The sequence below is a fragment of the Crocodylus porosus genome, unplaced genomic scaffold (genome assembly GCF_001723895.1).
Source record: "Crocodylus porosus isolate Cpor-Errol unplaced genomic scaffold, CroPor_comp1, whole genome shotgun sequence".
NCBI classification, from domain to species: domain Eukaryota; kingdom Metazoa; phylum Chordata; order Crocodylia; family Crocodylidae; genus Crocodylus; species Crocodylus porosus.
The window spans coordinates 37,501,496-37,525,818 of record NW_017728907.1 but is presented as its reverse complement, the minus strand read 5'-3'; the positions used below and the strand labels follow the sequence as shown (position 1 = coordinate 37,525,818).

The 24,323-nt window shown below is 42.5% G+C and overlaps 1 protein-coding gene across 2 annotated transcripts in view; it reads right to left on the bottom strand.

The window, feature by feature from the left end:
• Positions 1–24,323, bottom strand: part of COL24A1 (collagen type XXIV alpha 1 chain) — a 271,129-nt gene that overhangs the window by 246,525 nt on the left and 281 nt on the right. For both annotated transcript variants that reach the window (XM_019531158.1, XM_019531159.1), the window contains exon 2: positions 8,200–8,264. In XM_019531158.1, coding sequence (XP_019386703.1) covers positions 8,200–8,264 — 65 coding nt within the window. The remainder of the gene's footprint in view (positions 1–8,199; positions 8,265–24,323) is intronic.

Below are 24,323 nucleotides of genomic sequence, written 5' to 3'. Positions count from 1 at the left end.
GATTGAGTGATGTAATTAGCAGGAGGCTGCCCACTTTATGTGCCCGGTGCCAGGGGGCATTAGACATGGCTCCTTTTCTTCCCCTACACCGCAGCCAAAGCCTCACAGATAGTACTTGACATGGTTTGCCCTATGCCTTGGCCCTCTCTTTTACTTCCGGGGCTCCTCACTGCACCCTCTCACTCTCACTCTGGGACTGGGGTCAATGCACCCCCAAAATGCTGCACCATCTATGGTGCCAGGGTCCCCATGCTACCGTGGAGCTCTATGAGGCCTCCTCCACCCCAATAGCCTCATCCGGTCCTCCAGTTAAAACAGTAAACACAAAAACATAAAGCCCCTAGGCTATAACATAAAACTAAACCATCCAGTCAAAACAATGTTCTACCCCTACCAGGAAAATACTCCAACTCATAGCCGCAACCAGGGGATGCTCATGCAGTCCATCTTCTCCTTTCTGTCTGCACTGGCTGAGCTCTCCCCCACTTGGCTGCCAGAGAGGAACTGCTCTCCTGGCCTTACGCCTGGGCTTAAGAAGGGCCAAGCCTTGCCCCTTCCTGTCATCTGATTCCCTTGGTTTCCCTAGCAACCAGCACCTGTGCTGCCCTGGTGACTGGCAGTTGAGCCTCCCCCTTCTCAGCACTAGGGGTCTCTCCCAAGCCATTTCTGCTTTCAGGCACAGGGCACCATTAAGAATGTTATGTACAAGTTGTTGCATTGACCCAGGAACTGCAGGGAGGGACAGCAGATCAGTAGGCTAAGAAGGCACTTTGAATAAACAAGCTTTATCATTTTTTAAATTTAACTCTTTGGTCTTTTGAGAATAACACAACAGCCATGAGAATTTTTTCCTCTCAAGCAAATCTAATGTATCAATTAGTAAGAGCAGTGCCTGAACATCATAGTCTTCTTACTCATAGGATCAGAACACAACAAGCTTTGTCATATTATAAACATTTCTCAAGTTTGAGACAACATGGAAAGAGAGGCCTCTTTTGGCCCTACAAAAAGACCAGTTTCACTGAATGCGAGAGGCAACTTAGTCCAGTGGGTGGGGAACTGCTAGACCCGGTCAGGAAGTGATTGTTGCTCACCCAAAACAAAGCTGACAAAAAACAAGAGAGTTTTCATTTTTGTTTAAACTCTTAAAAATGTGAGAGCTTTCAGTGAAAACATATAAACTCTTTTCTTCTGTGCACCACACAACCAACAACTGCAATAGGTTTTTTTGTTTTTTCTTTGGAATGGGGGAAATCAACAAAACCTCACAAAATTTGTCAAAATAGAGATTTCTGCAGATTGTCTATTTTGACCCAGAAGAAGCCATTTTTCACTGGAAAACTTTGATAAATGTTACAACTAGCTATAGGCACAATTCTGAGAGTAAGATGACCTGGATATCTGGATATGCTACTCTGCAACTAACTTGTGGTTGGTTTGGGGCAAGTCACATAGGCTTACTCTCTCTGTTTATTTTTTTATTCGCATAAAATGAGACTTCCTGTTTTGAGCTCTGTAGAGAAAAAGAGTCACGGGCAATTGCTAGTGTTGTTAGCTTAAATACCATATTTATTCAAATAGAAAACAGCACCCAATAATTAGATTCTACATATGGAAAATTTATAAATTTAGAATCTAATTATTGGAGGTCTGCCTTGAATTTGCTCCCCTCCTATTGCTAGAAATCTGGGGTGTCAGGTATCTCCTTTGCTCTCTACTTCCCAACTTTTTCCCCTGGCATCCTCTTCCCCCACTCCTTACTGTTTGACCCTGGTCTCCCTGAGGATGTGGAAGTAAGGAGCAAATTTGAAAACAACAACCTTGAAACTAAACATGGCTATAGCACTTTGAATATTGTATCCATGCAGTTAGTTTATCCAGAATCAATGCATTTATCTTTTTTTTTTTTAAACGGCTGCAGACTTTAGCATAGGTATGCAATAAATCCATTTTTGAACAGCACTTTGGTACCTACTTATATACAGGACAAACTATGTATTATATTAGTCAAAAACCAAAGGCTTATGATTTACCACATCACTCATTGGGCTGGGCCCCACCGGAATCAACAGCATTTCAAGCCATAGTGATCCCAAAGCTCAGCACTGCTTAGTATGCGTGTGTGTGTGTGCTCCAGATACCCCCCCACAAATGATCTGTATGGTAATTAACCCCCACTTATGTCTGGGTGCTCTTGTCATGAATCCTGAGATGCTCCAAAAATGTATATGCAAATGAGGTACAGGGCAACCTAGTCCTGCTTCACCTCAAGGAGGACAGGGCTACACTAATCATATGCACCAGGGGGATGCTCATGGCTGAGAGACAGGGTGCCAGAGGGATTCTGGGTGACCTGTATGCAATATTGTGGCTCATCATGACTTGCAAAAGAGTAAGTGGTGAGGGAGATTGTGCTTAATGGGCAGTACCATCTGTTTTATTCAGATGGGCTGCACTAGCCTGTTCTTGTGGTAGGTTCTATCAGCATATCAAAGGCAGCAACTTTGGTGCCAAGAATAGGGTGTCAGGGATGGCTCTGGCCCTCTCAGTGCCAGCCTGGTATTGTAGTACCTCCAGGCCCAGTGCCAGTTCCCTGTAGAAGGAACACCCACCCATTTTTTAAAGGCCACCAAAAAACCCCCAAAACCTAAAGGTTCTCATCAGCAGCTTGGCCTTTTGGCTAAGATCAAGCATTTTTGGCAACATGGGAAGAATGTCAAAATTGTCACCTCCTGGTGTCAGCACCAGTTCCTTGTGGATGCTACTCCTGCCTGTTTTTTTTGTTTGTTTGTTTTTTTACAAGAAGGGGAAAACAAGGTTCCCATCAGCGTGTTTGCCCAATGTGGTCCATGTGTATTACAGTCATGTTCAGCATTGGCTGATTTTAATCCACTTCACAGTTGGTTTCCATTGCTGAGCATATGCTGCTTTTGGCAGCAATTTAATCATAAACAATGTATTTAGTGATATTTTGTTGTATGTGATTGTAAGGGTGTTTTTCCCCATGCCAATGTGGGGAGGAGAGGAGGGGAACTCATCTTGCATTCAAGTACACACAGTAGCTGGAGAATGAAGAGTCATTGCTCCAGGGAACGAAATCTCAAAGAGCCCCAAAACAATAACAGCACAATAGCATGAAACTGCAGGGGGTTTGCACTTCTCATAGGAAGTGCAGCTTCTTCACAGGATGAAGTAGCACTACCACGTTGCTGCCAATGTACCAAAGCAATATCACTTTGCAGCAATATCAGGACATTGGGCCAATTATTTTATAGTTCTGCATCTTCATCTTGCCATGGCTTCTTTGGTCAATGCCTCAGTTGAGCAGTTCAGCACCAGCATGCAGTCCATTTGGTAAGCGCTCCCCAGAATGCAAGAGGCTTCAGTTACTGTGGGGCACACTCCTCTGACTGGTGCTCAGCTTTGTTTGACACTAGGCCAGGTAAGCAGAGCTGTGGATATTTCAAGTTCTGCAGACTGACTTGGGACTTGATGCCTAAAGGTTGAGTACTAAGGACTCAAGACATTATTCTTGCAAACTACATAATGTTTGACAGAATAACTGCCAGTTTAACCTCTCTGTTCAAATTTCTGATTGAATGGGGAGCCAAGATATTTATAATAAAGAAATTGGTGCCAAGTTGCTCTTAATGGGTAGTGTCTGGTTCCTGAGCAAATTCAGTAAGAAATTTTGTTAACAGATTAGTATGTCTGGATTTCTTATTAGTCTTATGGATAGGCTGTTTGAACTGTCTTGACCCTTTCAGTGCTTCTTATTTTGACTGACTTTTGATTCTGAGTGAACTATTTCATACACAACATGGTTTTTGTCTAATCATTATGAAACCAGTGTTACTTTTAAGCTAAGAAAGGTTTTGGCTGAAATACAATAGACACATGAATCTCACTATGCCTTGAAAACTTTTCATATATAAAATAATCCACTCACATTTTAAATGTTCTAAAGCAGCTTAGTTGACAATTCATTACTTTATATGTTAAACTACATTTTACAGTCATGCTTAAACCAAGGAAAGAATGTGCTTCAGAATTAATGATTAGGTTATAAACTCATGAATAGGACAACAATCTTCCTCATGTAGAAGAACAATAAATGATGTGGTCTTTTTACTCCAGATCTGAAAGTTTAAATCTTTTTCTGCAGACTCCTATATATTTGATGGGAGAAATTATAACCTTTATCTTCTTTAATAAGATTGTAAGTGTTCTTTTCTCTTTGGCATGTATGCTTATAACTCCAGTTAATTTTGATGGAAATTATGCATGTACCTTGAGAAGTACACACACACACACATTTTGAAGCTTCATGTGCTTATGCAGCTGTGAAATACATGGGAAATTTCCTCCCTGATATACCTGAAATAGTTTCACTGTTCTGCTTGCTGCCTGGAGTTTTAAGAATGGGACAGTAAACTACTTGATCTCAAATACTCTACCACTGCCACATATTTATTTTATTTACATAAACTTCTGTGAACAAATATCTGTCATCATCTCTGACAAACATTTTAGAAGAACACCATATAAGGAAACAAACTGCAGGAAACTTCATTATAAGCAGCAATAATTAAAGCAAAGGAAAAATGTGGAAGAAAATCATGCCCACCTTAATCTATTGCTCCCCAAGAAAATCTCCTTCCTTAGGTAGATAAACCTTTCATGGTTCCCTGATCTGAATTTAGATCAAGTGGGAAGCAAGCTCCAAAGCTAAAAATCACTTGTATATGAGAATGATGAGGGTTGCAAAAGTAGAAAGACAGAATGCCCTTCTAACAGCTCTCTCCCTTATGCTTGTGACAGGGTGGCAGGAGTGGGGAAGAACGCCCTGCTCACCCCCTTCCTCTTACCAGTAGGTGGGCAAAAAGCCTCAACAACACCGAGGCAGTTTGGGACAACGCTAAGGGCAGCGTGTCAAGCAGTTCAGTCCCAGTACAGCAACCCAGAAGTTCCCACCAGGAAACACAGAACACAGGCAAGTGAGGTCCTGGTTGAGACTGCCCCTGCCAGAATGCCAAGCACCAGGGAGTCAAGGATCCCAGAAGATGGGACCCCTGACAACAATTCACAGCATGTGCTTCCCATTACAACAGGGGACAACTGCTGCAGCTGGAAGACTCTGCCCCACTCTGATTGGCTGGGTGAGCCCCAGAGCTGCTCAAAAGGGACACTGGAAGCAGTGATGGGGGAGATCGGATGCCAGAGGAGCATGCCTGAGGAGGGTGACTAGCAGTTGAATTGCCCAAATTTTCAAATCCTAATTGCTGATGGACTACAGGAGACACCAGATAATAAATCCAGGAGGTACTGCTAAGGAGCTCTGCTGTGGAGACTTAACAGTGGGAGCTAGGATTGACAGAATATATATGCAGAGGCCCACGGTGGGGGTGTAGGGATAGAGAAGCCCCCAATTTTGACCCCAATAAGGGAGCTTTCCATGCAGCAAGTCAGGATAACACAAGTAACTGAGCGTCATCCCAACTGGTTGAGTAGTGACTTCCCCCAAGGCAAAATTATATCTCTTTAGCTCTACAATCAAGTCACGGTGGGCAACTGCCCAGGAGGCAAAATATATTGCTCACCAGCAAGGGCAGTAAAGGGAGGCTCAGAGTAGGTCTCAAGGGTTATCTCTGTGACTGACGGAAGGACAACCTAGTTGTGGCACCGTGGCAGAGAGGCATTCCATGAAGTAAGTCGGCCCAAGGCCAGTTAGGATTTTGTGGTCAAAAACTCTTCATGGAAACCCATGGGCTGTAGAGAGCATATACCCATGCTTTGCCATCTGCAAAGACACTGACTCAGTCAGAAGCATGCACTACACTGCACTGCCTTCAGTTTCTACATGGATTTAAGACCTAGCACCCAAGGTTAAAAAGTTTAAAAATTATGTCATGGGAAACTAGCTTCATCCTGAATTGTGGAGAAACTATCATGTAATCACCTACCCTGGAAATCTTCAAGAGGAGACTGGATGGTCACCTTGCTGGGGTCACCTGACCCCAGTTGTCTTTCCTGCCTAGTGCAGGGGGGCGGGACTTGATGATCTTGTGAGGTCCCTTCCAGCCCCTTACAATCTATGGATCTATGAATCATCATACCATAATGTCAAACTCATTTTGATGGCATCTTGTTCTCTCTTACGTCTCTTAGCTATTTCTGTTTCATAGTAAAAAGGATGTTTAAGTCCATCAACCTTCCTTTCCTGTTCTTGGGATGGCCCCTCATATGGCGGACCACTGGAGCCATCTACATAGATGCATGGCTCCTTACTCAACCAGCCAGCCCTAACATTATTTTTCCCTTTCTGCTTCTGATCTTGGCTCAGCTGCAAGTGGCTCTGGACAGTTCCCAGCATCCTACTAGCATACTTTCCCCATGCCCCACATTAGGATACAGAAATAAAGGGACAGTTTGCCAGAGGAGGATAAAGAGCGTTGGGAAGTAATAAACATGCAACAGAGGGAAAATATGAATAAGAGCAGGAAAGGAAAAGAAGAAATATACTCAGGACAAAGCAAATAACCCACAAGATAAGCAATAGAGACAACATAAATATATTAGTAACTGGTGGGTAACGGCACAAGTAACCAGCTGCTAATCCATCTTAACAATATGATCAGAACTTGATCCTTTCTTAAAAGTTGATTACAGTTGTTTCATTTTGTTTACATTTTGTGGTCAGCCAACTTACCAGTTAAGAATGAACATTTGTGGGACAAGGGATGTCATTTCTTGCCTCACCTAAATGGTGAAGCCATGTGACAGGCATCAATGCTGCCCCAGCTTCGGGAGCTGAAAATCACCATCCTAACATATTTACCTCTCTCAGTTTGGGGTGTTAATATTCCTTAGTTGTCTCTACCATAACAAATATCAGTGCCATGGCAGCAGTGAGACAGAAACAAAGCACATCTCAAGTTCCTAACCAGTATCTGCATTTGAATATAGTTATACAGGCAACCCCCGCTTAATGCAGTTTCACTTAGCGTGGTTTTGTTATAGCATTAATTTAAAATACCTACCTGGTTTCACTTAGCATTGAGTGCGTTTCATTATAGTACTCAGTGTGGGCAGAAGGCATGGGGAGAACCAGTGGTGTCGGCGTCAGCATCAAGGGAAGTGGTGAATAGCAGCTGGCAGGAGCCTAGGGAGGGGTGGCAGGAACCTGGGGTCCACTCTGGCACGTGGTGCTGGAGCACGCTGGGAGGAGCAGTAGCAGTGAGAAGGGATGGGGCGGAGGGCTGGGCAGTGTGAGCTTGGAGCCCAGGCCGGCAGGGCCCTGGGCGAGGTGGCAGGACTGCAGGGTCTGCTCCGGCACATGGTGCTGGAGCAGCTAGCAGGTGGGGAGGAGCAGCGGCAGCAGTGAGAAGGGCCAGGAGGGCAGCAGGAGCACGGGGCTGGGCCATTGCAAGCCAAGACCACAGGGCTCCCCCACCCCCTGCAGCAACCTGTGCCGGGTGCCCTGAAAGGAGTTCCCGCTGAAAAAAGTGGGGCATGGGCAGGTGGGTGGCCCCACTGCTTACTCTGCGCCAGAGTCCTGCTGCCTTCTCACCATAAATCCCTGGGCAGGCAGGTCCCCCAGGGCCGGCAGGAGTGCAGGAGCCAGGCTGGCAGGGTCCAGGGTGGGGCTGCAGAAGAATGGGGTCTGGGCTGACAGATGGTGCAAAACCTTTATTTACATGAAATCCAATGGGGAAATGGGTTTTGCTTAACACGCTTTCGCTTAGCGCTCAGTTTTTCCAGAACCAATTAAGAGCGCTAGGCGGGGGTTGCCTATATGCTAATAAATAAATTTCACTGTTTGCCTTAATAATGCCAATTTAGACTAAGCACTTATTATATGCACTGGTTTGCTTGCAAAATAATGAGAAGTGCAAAGGTAACTCAGTCATAGTTTGCCACCCCCAAAACCACCCACTTACAGTGAAGACACAATCAAAGCCTTTTCAGTGTACAAGACTTCTCTTTTATGAAGAGTTTGCTTAAATATGTAAGCAATTTCATGGACAGAAAAGCTGAGTAATTTTCAAAAGGTCATCTTTTCCAAACTGGTTACTTTAAATTTTATACTTCCATTGTACTCTATCTGACATTTGAATTAGTCACTTTGGTTATTACTACCAAAAGCCATTTACTATTTTCTTCTAATGTAATCATTCTGTTATCAGAAAATTATCTCACCTTGTTCTGGTATTTGTGCAGCACCCAGAGCCATGCATATTGCAAGTATGAGGAGGAAGAGTTTCCTAAAGGAAAAAAAGCAAAATGTGTTAAAAAAAAGTAAGTGATCAACAATTTAAACCCCCGCTGAGACTCAGAATGCCCTGTTCAAAGACCAGTAAAGTAATGGAAAACTGCCTATTGACTTCAATGAACTTTGGGTCTGAGTAAGGGTGCCTTCAAATTGTAGAGTTTTTCACCAAAGCTTTGGGATGTCTTTACATATGGATCAAGGGCAATAAGTTCCCTAAAATTTGACTAAACACATGTCCAAAACATACATGCTACACTGGTTCCTATTTGCAAGACAAATATATTCATTTTGAAATCAGTCTGTTTCGTTGTATATGTATTTGAAGGCTGCTATATATTAAATAAATACTATTGTAATGAAATTGTAATCATCTCACAGAAGTTGCATAAGAAATCATGCGGTGATCATTATGTATTGGACCTACAAGTACCTGTTAACAATTTTTTTACTATATTATGTTAGCTGACACAGAAATCATAATGATATGCAGAAGCTAATAATTTTGAAGGAGCTGTGCTTCTTTGTTTTTACTTGAATGGCCAATATCACAGCTATAAAATATTAGTGCTTCCATGAGGCAGCCTGTCTATCAGCAGTATAGAAGTCAGAACATCCCTGGCTCAGAACTGCATGCTCAGAGGGGCCAGTCCCATATCTAGAGATAACCTACTAGCCAAAACTGGATCTTCTTGAACCTGTTATTGTTACAGTTAAATATTTGCCTGGCACTTGTTTTAAATGAGAAAAAACCCACAATTGCTATATCAGTTGTTGAACAGAAGGAAGAGAATAATTTGTTACTATGATTAACATTATCTTTGTTTTTCAGATAATTTTTACCTTTGACCCACACATTAGTAGGCTTCACAAGATAGTTATTTTTCACACAATCTGATTAGCATCTATAAGATTCTGGAACTACCAGAATCATTTGTGCTTGCCGCATGGTTAAACAGTCAGGTTTGGAAATAGTATACATAAAAACACAATACCAGTTCTTATTTGTACACTACTATTTAAGAAGAAACACACCCATAGGACAATTGCAGTATTTTACATTATTAGATAGTTATTATGGGATTGGTCCTATAAGCATTTACTGCCCAGTTAAATCCTATGCTTACTACTTATCACAGCAAGGACTGGAAGTTTTTGCTGGAAAAAACCCCTATATCTCTGGAGCAGCTGGAGAAAAAGAGAAACATAAAAGATCAGATCTGTAACCAAACACCTGTCCTTTAATGTAACTTAAACAAATTTAAGTATTTGGCAAGTTATATCATCCAGAGCCACATGCAGAGAAAACAACCCACAACTTTTAACTCTAATAGCAGGTTCAAATAGCAATGGTAAGCAAGCTTCTTCTGGCTACAGTTGAAACAAAAACAGAAAAGGTTTCTTCTACTAAGAGTTCACTAATGGGTCAATTTAGGCCCAAAATTTAACGTACACAATAAACAAGATTTTACAAAAATACCAATAGGAAGAAATGGTGCTATGAGCTGGGGGAAAGGGGTTGTGGGTACCATCAGTATCAATAGTATTTTATTTGGATATTAATATTCCTTTACAAAGTTTGTATGCCAAATACTTCAGCAACATACTAGTGCATGAATATCAGGATGTGAAAGTCTATTTTTATTGCCCAAACTGAGAGTGAAACAAACAAAAAAAAAAAACCCAAATACCACAAACATCCAAAAGAAAAAGGGTTTTGACACATTTTTAGTTATGGTATTTGTCATTTAACTGCCTTGCTTTAAATTAATTAAAGCCAGCATAGGAGAAAAATCTCTAATAATTTTTAAAACTTTGTCCCCTGAAACAAAAAGTACTTTTGCAGCAAGTTTGTTGATAAAACATTACTTTCTCATAAAAAGAATCTACGTATCTTGTGCCACTACCAACACTGTCCAACTTCAGACACCTGGTGATTCATAGCACCTCACTGTTCCAGCTGATTCCACCCAGTTTGAGTTCTCCAACAATAGCTATATTAAAGACCAACACCTATGGCAGGTATGATAGGAAGGAACAGAGGTTTATAGACCTAACAAAATACCACTATTTGGAGATGCTTTGCCTTAAAATCTGCTTTAAAAAATACTGGCCAAGTGACCAACAGTTCCTAGCATTTCCCAGGAACTGCTACATGTACCAGGAATGATATATTTGGTCAAGTATTCTACTAAGTTTGTCAATGATTAGCGGAAAAATAGGTTGATGTACAAAATTAGACTACCACAACTGAATCTGCATTATTAGGATATCCTCTTAAGAGTCAAAATGCACAATTAAAAAATGAAATCAAAGCTTTTAGCAAATAATATTTATCTTGCAGCAAATGCTTATGAATGTAAGCCACAGGTTTTTAACCTAAATACATGGCCTGATTTTCATAAGAGATCCAGGAACTTATCTAGACATCTGTATGTGGTTTTATTGTAAGTGCTTAATTTTAGGCACATAAAAGATTTTATGGACAGGTAATCTAGGCAACTGTTCCACAATCTGCATTGCTACAGTATAAGTATAGATGCAGACATTTTTTAAAGTTAAATGCATATAATTGATGGGATTTTGTGACAGGCTGTCATTGAAATTGCATATAATTTCTGAGTGCCCATCACAGAGCTAAGCCTGAGTTTAATGGTAAGAGAGGAACCCTATGCATTGTGTTGCGCATGCGTCTATTATCTAGTTCTTATAGGCACACAAACATTCACATTTTAATACAGTAATTCACATCTGAGTCTCCCCTCTTCTGTTTTTCCTCCTGAATGACGGAATCTCCATAGATTTCCTGCCCTTAGCAACCTCATGGTTTGCTAACTTACTAAATAGCCATAAAAAGCCTTTTGCAGCATTTTTAGAGCTCTTTTCAGGATAAACTGTTGTCTGACATCTGTAAGGCAGCTGACACAATGGGTCCATATTTTATTCTTTCATTTCTTCAGACTTGAATTTAAATTCTTATGCAAGATGACAAGTGAATGTGAGCACAAGCTAATCCTCGTCATGTGAGTCACACAACTTGGGACCATGTGACTTGTTTGGTGAGAAATCTAAGAACAATCCAAATGTTGAAGGTCAGAATATAGCTGTGGAAGGCCCTCTACCTGCTCAAACTCTGCAAGGGGTCATAATAAACAACACTCCCATGCAATCGCAGCACAACTCATTTTCATCCAAACCCCAAACATCCTAAATCCTCTTCCTTGACAAACTGATAGATCCATTCACAATACAAGTCAGGATAGCTACATATGTAAGACATCTGCCTCTTCTCAATCTTAATAAACATTACTGGATTAATCAAAGTATCCTGAAATGCTAACTGTGCTATAAATTACAGAAATGTCACCAGAGAGCCAGGTAGATTAACTGAGAGGGAAAGATAAGTGGTTGTCACACTACTGCCTAGCTAATGTCAGAAACAGATGGCCAGTTAGACAAGCAAGAAGATCAAAAACAAGCATGGGAACGGAAGTCTGTCAGAGGTAGGGAAATCCCATTCCTCCTCCTTCTATACTCTGCAACAGTAAAACATTTGGTAAATTGAGCCTTTCCCACGATGTGCATTTGGCCAAAGGACCTGCTCCATGGCCAAAGTTAAAGAATTCACGATCTTGGGAGTTGCTGGTTGTAGCCATGTTGGTGTAAGGACATAAACAGACAAGGATCTTTGGGTAAACGTGGTATCTTTTATTCGACCAACTAAACAGTTGGAAAAATTGTTCTTTGCAAGCTTTTGGGCACAAACATTTGAACTCCACTTCTCAGCTCTTTACAACTAGTTATCTCTTAGTACTGTGAAGAGCTGGTTGTCACTCATGTTATTTACATAAGCAGTTCCACTGTAGTCAATGGGGCTGCTTGTTCCACAAGGCATGAAGAATTTGTGTCTCAAATGGATCAATTTTATTTCCATACAGGTTCCTAGAACAGTTTATTTGCTCTTGCTAATAAGTCAGTTATCTTCATGACACTAGCAATGTTGATGATCAGACCCCAAATTACAAGAAAGGTCTTATATCTATAATCATTTCAAATCTGGTTTATAGTTTATGTTCTTAATACCTGTACAGAGTACTTATAGAAAAATAAGTAATAATAACAGTAGTAAACATGGTAAGCATTTAGATATAAAAAACCCTATGATAAATCAGAAATCTTAATATTACATCTTTAACTCAAATAGTCTTTATCTTATGGCTTCCCTAGTGATTGATGTTTTAATAAATCATTGGATATTTAATCACTGATGACAGTTAGGCATAAACATAAAATATCAGTCCTGGCGGGCATCTGCTACACTTTAGACTGTATTCTGGGTTTTTTAAGAGTAGTTTCATACTCATTACATGTATGCCAGCAATAAAATATGAGTAAACAGAAATGTATCTGGGTGAGATTAATTTTTTCACTTTAGAGAATGCATGTTATAAAAAACAGAATAATCCCCCCCCAAATTTAGTATATGATTTAGAAAGCTCAGTGACATCACCACAAATTTGGTGGAAGCAATGTTTAGGCAATTGATGTTACACAAACTTTAGACTGCACACACTGCTTTTACACATTTGAGGGCAGGGGGGTGGGAGGGAAATAAGCAATACAGGACTTTTCTACCATTTGCAGTAAATTTAATACCAGTCTGACAGGACTTTCAAATCAAAATGCTCCTTCTACAACACAGTTGCACTGGGGTAATCATTAGGGCAGTTCAAAGCTTCGGTCCCTGATTTGATCTGGTGGAGGTTTGGCCTGATTCAGTGGCCAAATCTCCAAATCCAAAGCAAATCAGAGGACCCTTTCATTTCTCCAAATCAAATCAGAACCCTCTGAATCAACTCGGAGATTCAGACATAGAGACAGCTTTAAATGTTTTTTCTACATACCTCTAGGTAGCAAGCAGCTTGTGAGTGCTACGATGCTGGGGCTCATGGAGTGTCCCATAGGAGTGCGGGGGGCTCCCCAGTGCACTCAACAGCAGACCCAGAAGTGGACCAGAAACAGTTCTGGTCCACTTCCGGGTTCATCGCTGAACATGTGGAGGGCCCCCCACTCCTGTGGGACGTTCCACGCGCCCCAGCATCGCAGCAATCACGAGCTGCACCTGCTACCTCAAAGTATGTAGAAAAAACATTTAAAGCTGCGTCTATGTCTGAATTGCTGATTCTCTGAATCAGCATCAAATCTTCAGATTCAGAAGCAGCTGAATTGAATCAGGGACAGTAATCCAAATCAACAAATTGAATCACTGTCCCTGATTTGGGCCAAATCCAAATCGAATAGGGCCCACTTTGCACACCTCTAGTAATCATAATCCAAGTTTAGCATCAGTACTGTTCAGGAAGGACCAAATTCCATACTCTCATTTAAGATATTGCTGAGTGTCCATGCAGTTCACACAAACTGCAAACCTATAATGGCAAGGGAACCAAATTAGAAAGTGTTAAAGGGCAACACATCCTGGCACAGGTAATCTACTTCATTTGGTGATGTCTATTTCTATCCTGAAGGAAATCTCACGATTCCTGCTTCAAACCATCATCCACAAATATAAGGAACTCTATCCGAAACAGCAAGAGTACCCTGCAGGTTAAAAAAGAAAAGGGGGGGGGGGGCAGAGGGGAAACAAGTGCACTGCTAATGTCCCGCCTCTGCAACAAGGAAGTAGTTAGTTAATTATGCTTAGACTATCTTAGGAAAAGGGCTAAAGAGAAGGCAACCATCCCCCACCACACCAAGGCTTAACAGAGTCGGCACCCTGGGCAAACCCTGCAAGAGAGTAGAAGTAGGAGTGGGCAACCGCTAAAAAGCTCCTAGCTGAACTGCTGCCGCCGCTGCTGTAAACTCTGCCCACCCCAGCAATTTCTCTTAAAGCAGCTGGTGCCACCACCACCACCAGGGACTATATTGAAACTCTCAGCATGGGTAAGCCCTGGGGCTGCTCTTGCTGCTGGGGCATGGACTGCCCCTCCTAACTTGATGCTGGGAGCAGATGCTCCCTTACTTACCTCTTGCTACATTCCTCCCCCTCCCAGCCCCCATACATACTAATTTCACCCGGTGAAAATATTCCCTTCTAACCCTAAAAAAAAGAAGCTGGTACAACCTTCAGCAAAAGAGCAAACCCCTCTAGCTAGGACCCTCTGTTTTTTCTAGTCCTGGATAGAGGAAAGGAGGCATTAAGGAACAGGTGACTTCTGAACTGCTGGAGTGAAGGAGCAGAGATCCCTGGTGGAGATGCAGCTGGGATGCCAAGGGCACTGGTAACACCCAGCACAGAAAAAGCACAAATGCAGCTGAATAGGGGGTGAAAACTGACTGCTCAAAGGATAGGAGGCAAGAATAACTGACTTTCTTCAAATGGAAAAACATAATTTCTTGGGGATATTATATTATGAAGGAGAATTAATTGATTTATGGCAGCAAATGAAAATTAAATATGCATGGGGTTGAGGAGCAGCTGTATGGGAAAGAGGAGAAATAAATGTAATTTACCTCAGCTAGAGTATGACCTTAAACCTTGGGCAAAGCTGTGTATAGTACATTCTTCTGGATCTGTTGCTCCCTCTTCTTCCAAATCACCTGAGGACTTGAGTGAGCAGGTCGTTAGGAACATCAGAAAGATTTTGCCTGACTCTGTTCCTGGCCTGGTTTTGGAGTGGCCTGCTCCTTGCTAAGGCATGGAAATAGGGAAGGAGGGGTCTGTGCTGGAGTCAGTGATCTCTCAAGCAGACTTATTTAATCTCTGCTTTCTCCTCCTTCATTAACCTCCGAGTTGCCTTTACTTAGGCTATTTCAGTACTGGTTAGCCATTACCAGCATGCTGTGTACATCCTATCCTGGCACACTCCCACCCCTACCTAATTTTATTTCTGTATGCTTTTTCATAAATTTGAATATAAGCATGGCCTGGGGAAGACTGCATAATTACTTAAAGGGTAAAACAATCAAATGCACTTGAATTTAGTACCAACGGTGGTGGTAAGCATTGATAATTCTGCCAACCCTTTCTATAATAGGAGCAGTTGCCCACGATATATGGACAAAGACCATTGCTGTTTGTTTTCTTCCACTGGGAGAATGGAGGGCTCAAAGGACTGATAAGGATTATTACCTCCCTCAGCCAGCAGTGACTGAACATTATTACACCAAATGATTATTCAGTGATGTACAAGTCTTGGGTGCAGCCAGTCTGCAATGATATAGTGTAACACAATCCCTCTCAAGCTGCTATCTTGTTTTACAGAATCTCTTTTTTTTTAATGAAATGGTACATATCTAGCTGTTACGATTACAAAGAAAAGCTAAAAAACAATGCTAACCAAGTATAATTAACATAGCCATCAATCTATAGAGAACATAGACCAATAATAGTGCAGAGAAATGCAACGTGTTTGATTCATTCAAGTGGGGCTGTTTTAAATGGCAATTGTGAACAATTTCGTTCTTCCTATAAGAAAGGAGGGAGAAGATCACAGATCTGCACAATGTATTTGAGTGACATTCCAGTTGGTCTAATAAAAGGTATCATTTTGGAACCAAGAGTTCTAGTTTTTTGTATTTCATTTTGATGACACAAGTAAACAGTATTTGGGAGATATTCCCCTGTCTCCCTCCTCCACCTCCCCTTTTCTTTTTGGCCAAGTCAAGAAAGAAATGGACCCTGCAAAGCCTAGCAGAGTCCCTGGGCGTCTTCAAACCCCCATAGGAGACAGCCGAGAGCGCAGAATGATTGCATTTTGAACTTCTGGACAATCTAGTGTGATCAGTCTTATTTTGATACTTGTAATTGGAACAGCCTATCTGTGGCTGAAACTAGGAATAACAGCAACACCTTTCCCTGATGATGTTTATGAATGAGTTGCTATTAGCAGCCTTATTAGTAATGTCCTTAGAGAGATCAAGGATGGAATGTATGTAAAGGAAGATATCCTTACTCGTTTACAGCACAATGGGTAAGAAGATGTGGAGACATTTCCAATGCGTCTACCCTTCAAGAGAGCTTCAGCATAATTTCCAAAATAAATGCTCAAATATTCCTATTACACCTAATCCTACTAGCAGAAAAATGGTTCAGTATATTCTATATTTTTAACTTTTATATAAAATAATTGTTAGCTTTTCTAATGTGCCTTCTTCCTGTAGTTTCCATAATTACCTAATTTTTGTTTGAATTAAAATAATCACTGCACAGTTTTCTAGAGTCTTATCTCATCCTGTAAAATATACGTATTGGAATGATACTCAAATTTAACTACTTACTGAATAGACTTCTATTAATTTTGTATCTTATAAAACTTAAAGTGAAGTTTGATGAATACTTCATCCAAATAAGTTTAATAAATGCTCTCATAAACAACATCAAAATCCTGTAAAAACTTAGAAGAACATTTTAAAAGGTCTGGAAAAAAATGGATTTAAAAACAAGACTGTAAGTACTTGTTATTTCTATCCATAGAACATTAACAGTTCTCAATTTTGAGTTTCTATTAACTTGATCCAGGTAATAATTAAATTAATAGAAATGTTTAGTAGCAAGTCAACAGGTTTTAGACTCCAGAATGAAATTTATGTATAGAAATTCCTGTTCATCTGTGTACTGTCAGAGATACATTAGGCCAGGGCCCAATTCTGAGAGGTCTTTGGTAACGTTCAGGTCTATGAATGCTTCTCGACTTAATTTAGAATTGAGGGCACACTTCACACCTCACAGAATATGCCTAACACCTCACCTTAGTGACTATTTGCTATGTATTACCTACAAATAAAGACCCAATGCAGTAAAACGGTTGCCTGTAGGGCTGTACGAAGCTTCAGTCACTGATTTGATTTGGAGGAGATTCGGCCCGATTCAGTGGCCAGATCTCCAAATCCGAATTGAATCAGGAGACCCATTAATAGGAGCTACCAGGTGTGGCTCATGAATGCTGAGATGGTGGGGCAAATGGAGCATCCCACAGGAGTGGGGGGGGGGGGGAGGGGGCGGAGTCCCCTGCATACTTGACGGTAGACCTGGAAGTAGATCAGAAGCACTTCTGGTCTACTTTCAGGTCTGTCACTGATTACGTGGGGGGACCCCCCCCCCAATCCCCTGGCTCAGTGACTGGTGCCTCCTGGGTCCGGGGGGGGGGCCCTGGGGGTCCCCCCGCAGCTGATCACTAAGCCAGGGGAGTGCGTGTGGGGGGAGGTCCCATGCGTGCTTGGCGTCTGAATGGAAGTGGACTGGAAATGCTTCTGATCCACTTCCAGGTCCACCACTGAGTGTGCGGGAGACATGCCCAGCACTCCCGTGGGAAGCTCCATCCACCCCATCATCTCAGCATTCATGAGCCATGCGTGGTACCTCAAAGTACGTAGAAAAACATATAAAGCTGTGCCTATGGCCGAATTGCTGATTCTCTGAATCAGAATCGAATCTTCAGATTCAGATTTGGCCGAATCAAATTGGGACAGTGATCTGAATCAGCGAATCAAATCACTGTCCCCTGAATTGGGCTGAATCTGAATTGAATACTGCCCACTTTGCACACCCCTAGTTGCCTGTATATTTCTCTGTGACTTCAGTGAAAACCCTGCACTTGAGGCATGGGATCTGCAAATTCAAACTTCAACTCTTCCCAAAGTAAGTTGTGGATAATTATATACCATAGCTATATATCAGCCATGATTTTAAAAAAGTCCAAAATTTTACAGTACCTATTATGAGATTTCAGCTTCAGGCCAATATAATAGATCAATTTGTCTTTGTAAGACACAGGCATTTTCTGTTTTATTGCCCTGTGTCCTAGCCTAATCTTGAAATGCATTAAAATATTAATAAAATTCATACATTTCAATTAATATTTTTGCTTCTATCTCAATCTCATGACACATTACATTAAGACTACAAACTGTACCATGATACTAAGTCTTAACAACATACTTCCTAAGATCTTTTCCAACCATTAACAACTTCCTTTTCAACTTCAGATCACTCCCCTGAGACAGAAGTCTAGGAGGCGAGCATTGCAATGTCTACTAAAGGCTGCCAAGTGCAGGCTTTGATCCACAAAGATAGAAGGTAAATTACTGAAGTCATGGCCTTTCACTGTCTCCTTTTCCTTGGTATGCTCAGTTAACATAATTTCTGATTACCTGGACTCAATCCTGTTTCCATATGCTGTAGAAGCTGCCAGCTATTTGAAAAATACCTTAGATTTCCTGAAGTAACTAGCTTCTATTGACAAGTTTCCAGCTAACAACACCATATTAGCTACCAGGGATTTAATATCTTCGTACACCGATGTCCCTGGTGAGGATGTATTACGAGCCATAATGAATTTTAGTCCCAACGAGGACACTGTTTCCATTACATTCTCACGCAACTATTTCAGATTTGGGGACTCCCTATGCAATATCTACAAATGAACAGCACTGCCACGGGCACTCATGCTTCCTGGTGCAATATGCCAAGATATTTATGACAGACTTTGGAGTCTGCTTCCTCCACAGCTGCTCTCTCAGCTCCCTAGTATTTCTAAGTTACATTGATGACATTTTCATCATATGGACACATAGAAAAGAATCTCTAGAGAAATTCCACCGGGACTTTAACAACTTCTACTCTTCCATCAAACTTACTCTGGACTACGTCTCCCAGAAATTTCATTTCTTAGACACCACCATGTGCACTTTGCAATGGCCATATCACTACATACTATTGGAAACCAAATGACTGCTACAGCTACCTCCATGCCAGTGGCTGTCACTCCAGGGTTACTATTATATCCATCATCTATAGCCAAGCTGGATGTTACAACATGTCTGCTATGATCTCAGCGACTGGGGTGCACACCTTAAGCTTCTGGAGCAGAGATTCCTACAATTACAATGGTCTTAAAACAGTAGCCATTCAAATCAATGGATTCAGACTCAGACCCTGCTCTGGCTTGCTACAATATCAACCCTGAGACAAGGGCGACAAAGTTCCTTTGATTGTCACCTACAGCCCCCAGACTGAACACTTGAGACACATAATTAATGACGTCCAATCCCTCCTGGAAAATGATGATCATCTCCAGGTAGTCATGGGGGACAAACCTGTCCTGGCTTACAGGCAGACCCCCAACATCAAATGGCATCTCCCCAACAGACTACCTAACTCCTCTTCTCACCAAGGCACCAAGACACTTTCTCCAGGCCCAGGTAGTAGTTGTGTCCCCTCATCAAGACAGACCACATCATTACTGGAATAAAATCACATGAATTATAATGTCCAAGGTTCATTTACCTACACCTCTAGCACTAGCATATATGCCCTCACTTGCTTATAGTGCCACTCTCCTGTCTACAATGGACAGACAGGGAGATCCCTATACATGAGAATGAACAAATACCAGTCTGACATCAATTCCAGAATGATACAAAAGTCTATGGCAGAACACTTTAACCTCTGTAGACATACCTCAGAGTAGCTGTTCTTAAACAACATTTTAAAAACAAACCTGAACAGGAAAATCATCTAGACTGGACTGTGTTAAGTAGGGTCTAAATTGATACTACAGATTCTTATCCCATTATCTGGATTTCCTTTTGTAAGACTTATGTCCCTCAATGGTTTGTTTTGTTGTACTCTCTCCTGCCCATCTTGCCTCTCTCAGCAGTGCCCCTTGCTGAAGAAAGCCCTCTGCTTGCAAAAGCTTATGTTATACATTTCTGATTTAGCTGCTCTATGAGGGTCCAAACCTACTCTGCCTTATGCTCATGTAACCCAGGAGTCTACTAGTTTCAGTGCTGTGGACAAACATACCAGCTGTGCTATGAAGTGACAAGAGTCAAACCCTTTTGATGCTATAGGCTGAAACCTTCACCAAAAAACACTTATTAGCCAATTCAGATCATGGAGGAAAAAGTAACACGCCCCAACATGACAAACTGCCTACTTTGCAAGTGGATCACTACACTCTGCACTACCTGCAAAAAGATATTACCTTTAAAGTACATTACAGTAATCCAATCCAACTGTGAGCTGATGAAGGCACAGACATCCTTGTGATATCCACATAGGAAAGAAAAGGATGCGAACTTTTTGCCAAGCCAAATGAGGAAAAAAACATTCTTGGCAACTACTGCTATGTAAGTAACCAGAAGCAGCTGGGGATCCAGCAAGACCCTCAGGTTGCAAATCTTAACCAAACTGCAGAACTAACTCACTGATCACCAGGTGCTCAAACATTTCCTCCATTTGTTTCAATTATTCTCCCCAGCCTAAAAGCCTTCTCAGTTGCATCAGGACTGGTATCTCAGCCACCTAGATTTGATCCTTGTCTCAAACCTAGTTACACAGGATAAGTCATTTCACTACACCAGTTTCCAATGAGCAAGAGATACAAAGCTGAGTGTCATCAACAGTCAAGTGCAAATTTATGGAGTCAGACTAAACCTTTCAGGAAGGGTGATAATCTTGGACATTCCAACAATCACATCAGGGATAGTGACACTTGGGCTATCTGATAGATCTAAGAGAATCAGCATTGATACCCTACTTTCATTCATTGTGGTGAGATGAACCAAAAACGAGCAGGCCAGCTCCTATACTATAGGAGGCCTAAAATCAATTAACTGGTGCTAAAAACACCACCCAGCTAGATAAAGGAGCCCAAGCCACCAGTCTCAGATTCATATCACCAATTCACAGCAAGATTGCCTCCCTGAGTGCAATAAAATTATTGTTGTTCTACTCAACAGCAATGCAGAAGGGAAAGAATTCCCTGAACCTCTCAAGAAGACCCGCATGTTCTGGACTTCATGGAATAATTTCTCATAGGCTCATTACACTTCAACTGCACAACAAGAACTGGCTAAGGATGGGATGGAGCCAGTGGATCCAAGCATGTATCACTGCTCTCCTCCCTGAAGAAGCAAGCTATAATACTACAACAAGTATGGCAGTAGTGGCCTCAGAGAAATTCTGGTACCATGACAGGGATTTGGGGAAAAAAAACCCATATCTTCATTCTCCATACCTGCAGAATCCCCTGTACATATTGAGTAGGATTTGACCTAACGTACCACATGCAAATTATAATCTGCATACCTGATAGAAAAATATATTTAAAAAACTTGCAAAAATTGCCAAATTACCACTTTAAAATGTTTTATGGATGTTTTCTTGATTTATTTAAGTTAGTTTTGTTTTCTTGGGCATCTTAAATATTTTCATTTGAATTAAGCTAAGGCAAAAATGTACAACCCTGACTTCAGTTCCTGTTAAGTATCCCTGCATATCCTCCTCTTCTCTAACAATGACATAAAGTGTTATCATTAAGAATCACAAGAACTTAATGATATTTTGGGATATCATGATAAAATGTTGTTTTGCTTAACCCTTGCCCGGCTGGGCTCTCTCCCTTGCTGACTATGTACATTAAGGCTATCAGTTCTGGAATCTGCTACCGGTGTGGCCATGATGGTATTCAGCAGCGAAAGACATCTCCCTTGCCAAGTATGCACAAACCAGCCCCAGTGGCAGACCTGCAACAGTTTCCCAAGAGCTCCAGTCCTCTTTGGCTGCTGCTTTCAGGCTGTTGTGTTACACAGCTGAGATTTTTCAAACTCTTCTATCCTATTTCAAATCAATGTGATTTTTCTCCATCTGGACCCAATTTGCAAAGCCCCTAATTGTCTAGGAATCCATCTGAAGGCTTAACACAGAAAGAGGGGCTTGGGAATGGGAGCCAGAGGAACAGTTTGGTCACAGTTAGTAAGAAATGGTGGGCAGGAGCTCCAGCCCAGTTCCTAACACAGGACACCCTTACTTAAACAGCTGTAAGAGGCACAATTTAAAGTGACAGGAGATAGAAAAAGATATTTATTTCACACAAACTCAGAGAAAATCCTATAGAACCACATGTCTGAACTTTAAAAAAGCCATTTAAATGATATATCTCTCCAAACTATCTGAGCAACAAAGATTTTGAACAAAAATAGATAACTGTAACTTCTGCTAATATATCACTTTAAGAACTTCATTTGCCTTTATTAAGTACCAATATCCCCCCTGTAGTTTTGTTTACTTTTCCTACTAAAAGCCTTCTATACTCACACTTAACAGTTGCTCCAGGGAAATTCCTTCCAACACAATCACTAAAACTCAAAAAGAGCTCCAATGAAGGCCACCCTATTTACACCATTCAAAGGCCGACTCCTCAACTCTGAAACAACCCCGCTTTCCGTTTCAGCATACAGCCGGCCACAGCACACACAAGACATTCTTCTACATCCTGCTCAGAATTCCAAGAAATGCCACCAGCAGGACCAGGTGTGTGCTGTTAAAGTGTCCCGTGTGCTTTTTCTACATGGAAAAAGTATGAGATTGGAGTCAAAGCTGCTTGTTTGTGTGCGATGCAGTGTGTGGATTGTGGCTGAGGGCATGTTACAATTGTAAGTCTGCTGGAGAGGCAAGGAGGCACCTGAATGTAGGTCTCCTTATGCAGCGATTTCCATTCCAAACAGTTTTGCTTTTCTTGCCTGTTTTAAGAGAATATTCTTTTTTCTTAATAAATATATATATCAACGCTGATAATTACTATGTAGCTAACTGCCAACATCAGCATGCTTTATCTCCAGTAGAGCCCACCCTCTCCTCAAGGACCAGACTATTGCACGCTGCAGAGAACCCTGCTTTCCACTGTAAGCCTGCCTTTAAACTGACATGCATCGGCCCTTCCCAGGACAACAGGCAATGAGGGCTCCGGATTATGGCTGGTAGGGATTACAAAAGAAATAGCAGTATGTGCTCGAGGGGACAGCTGTCAAGGGAGGGTGTCAAGCAGTGTGTCTCAAACTAGGGTAGAAATCCCTATGGACAGGAAGCTAGAATATAAGAGAGGAAGGAATGGGAAAGCAGAAGCAAAACAAATAAATGGGGAAAAAATGAAGAACTACAACATCTCTTATACTTGTGGGGTGGTTACAGTGAAGTTGTAGTGATACCAAGTGCTACTTCACCATTATGCACAAGAGAACTACAGCGTACACAGCAGTAGAACGGATCGAGACGTTCTGGTGTAGTCCCTGGTGCGGGGGGAACAGGCTGGTCTTGGGGCATGAGACTAGGGGGCATATGGGTGTTTGGCAGAAGACGGGTATGACAGGGCTGTAGTAATGTGGGAACTGGGGCTATGCCTTTGGAAAAGAGGGGCTTTGTACGCCCTCAGGGCACAGAAAACAGCCTGGAGGAATTCTGTTATGACAAATCAGAGAGGAGGCAAGCTCTAATGAGCTAGAGGAGCTAGTCCCTGCTATCCCACCAATTCCAGGTCTCTCCCATTCTCCCCTCAAAAAGCCCCTGCTCCCCTCAACGCCCATTCGTGGCTACTAATTCTTTGGGCTCCCTGTGATGCTACCACCAGATGTGCTGGAGACAGAGAAGCTAAGCAGGCATGTGGGAGCCAGGCAAGGAGCAGAAGTGCAAGGAGGGAAGGGATCAATTGAGGGCGATAGTGCCTGTATTGGGGGGATCTTCAATTCCATCGACATTAGGAGGGCTGCCAGGTGCTCCTCAGCAGGAGGGCAGAGTGTCTGCCTGCATCAGGCTGCCAGCCAGACAAGCACCTGCCACGGCCTCCATGTGCTGGAGAGCAAGGGCGCTGCGCCCGAGGAGCCTTGCAAGGCCCACCTCAGCCCCCTCCCCGCAGCATAGTTTCCTCGGTGGTGCCGACAGTCCCAGCCTCCCCCCCAGCACTGGGAACCACCTCGCCGCCCTCCTGCCACCCTGGCTCCCCAGGCCCGCCGAGGGGCAGGGGGCGGCTGAGCGGGTCCCGGGGCAGCAGGAGCCGAGGAAGGCGGCAGCTCCCTCGTCTGCCCGCGGGGAGAGCAGCCGGGCGCGGCGGGCGAGAGGGCACGGGCGCTTCAGGCGCAACAAGTGCCTCCGCGCTGGGGCGGCGAGCCTGCGGCGCGGGAAACCCGGCGGTCCTCCCTGCTTCCAGCGCCCGAGTCGGCGCGGTCTGCTCGCCACGGGCACGGCTCGCACGGCCGCGGCGGGTCGCGCCGGGGC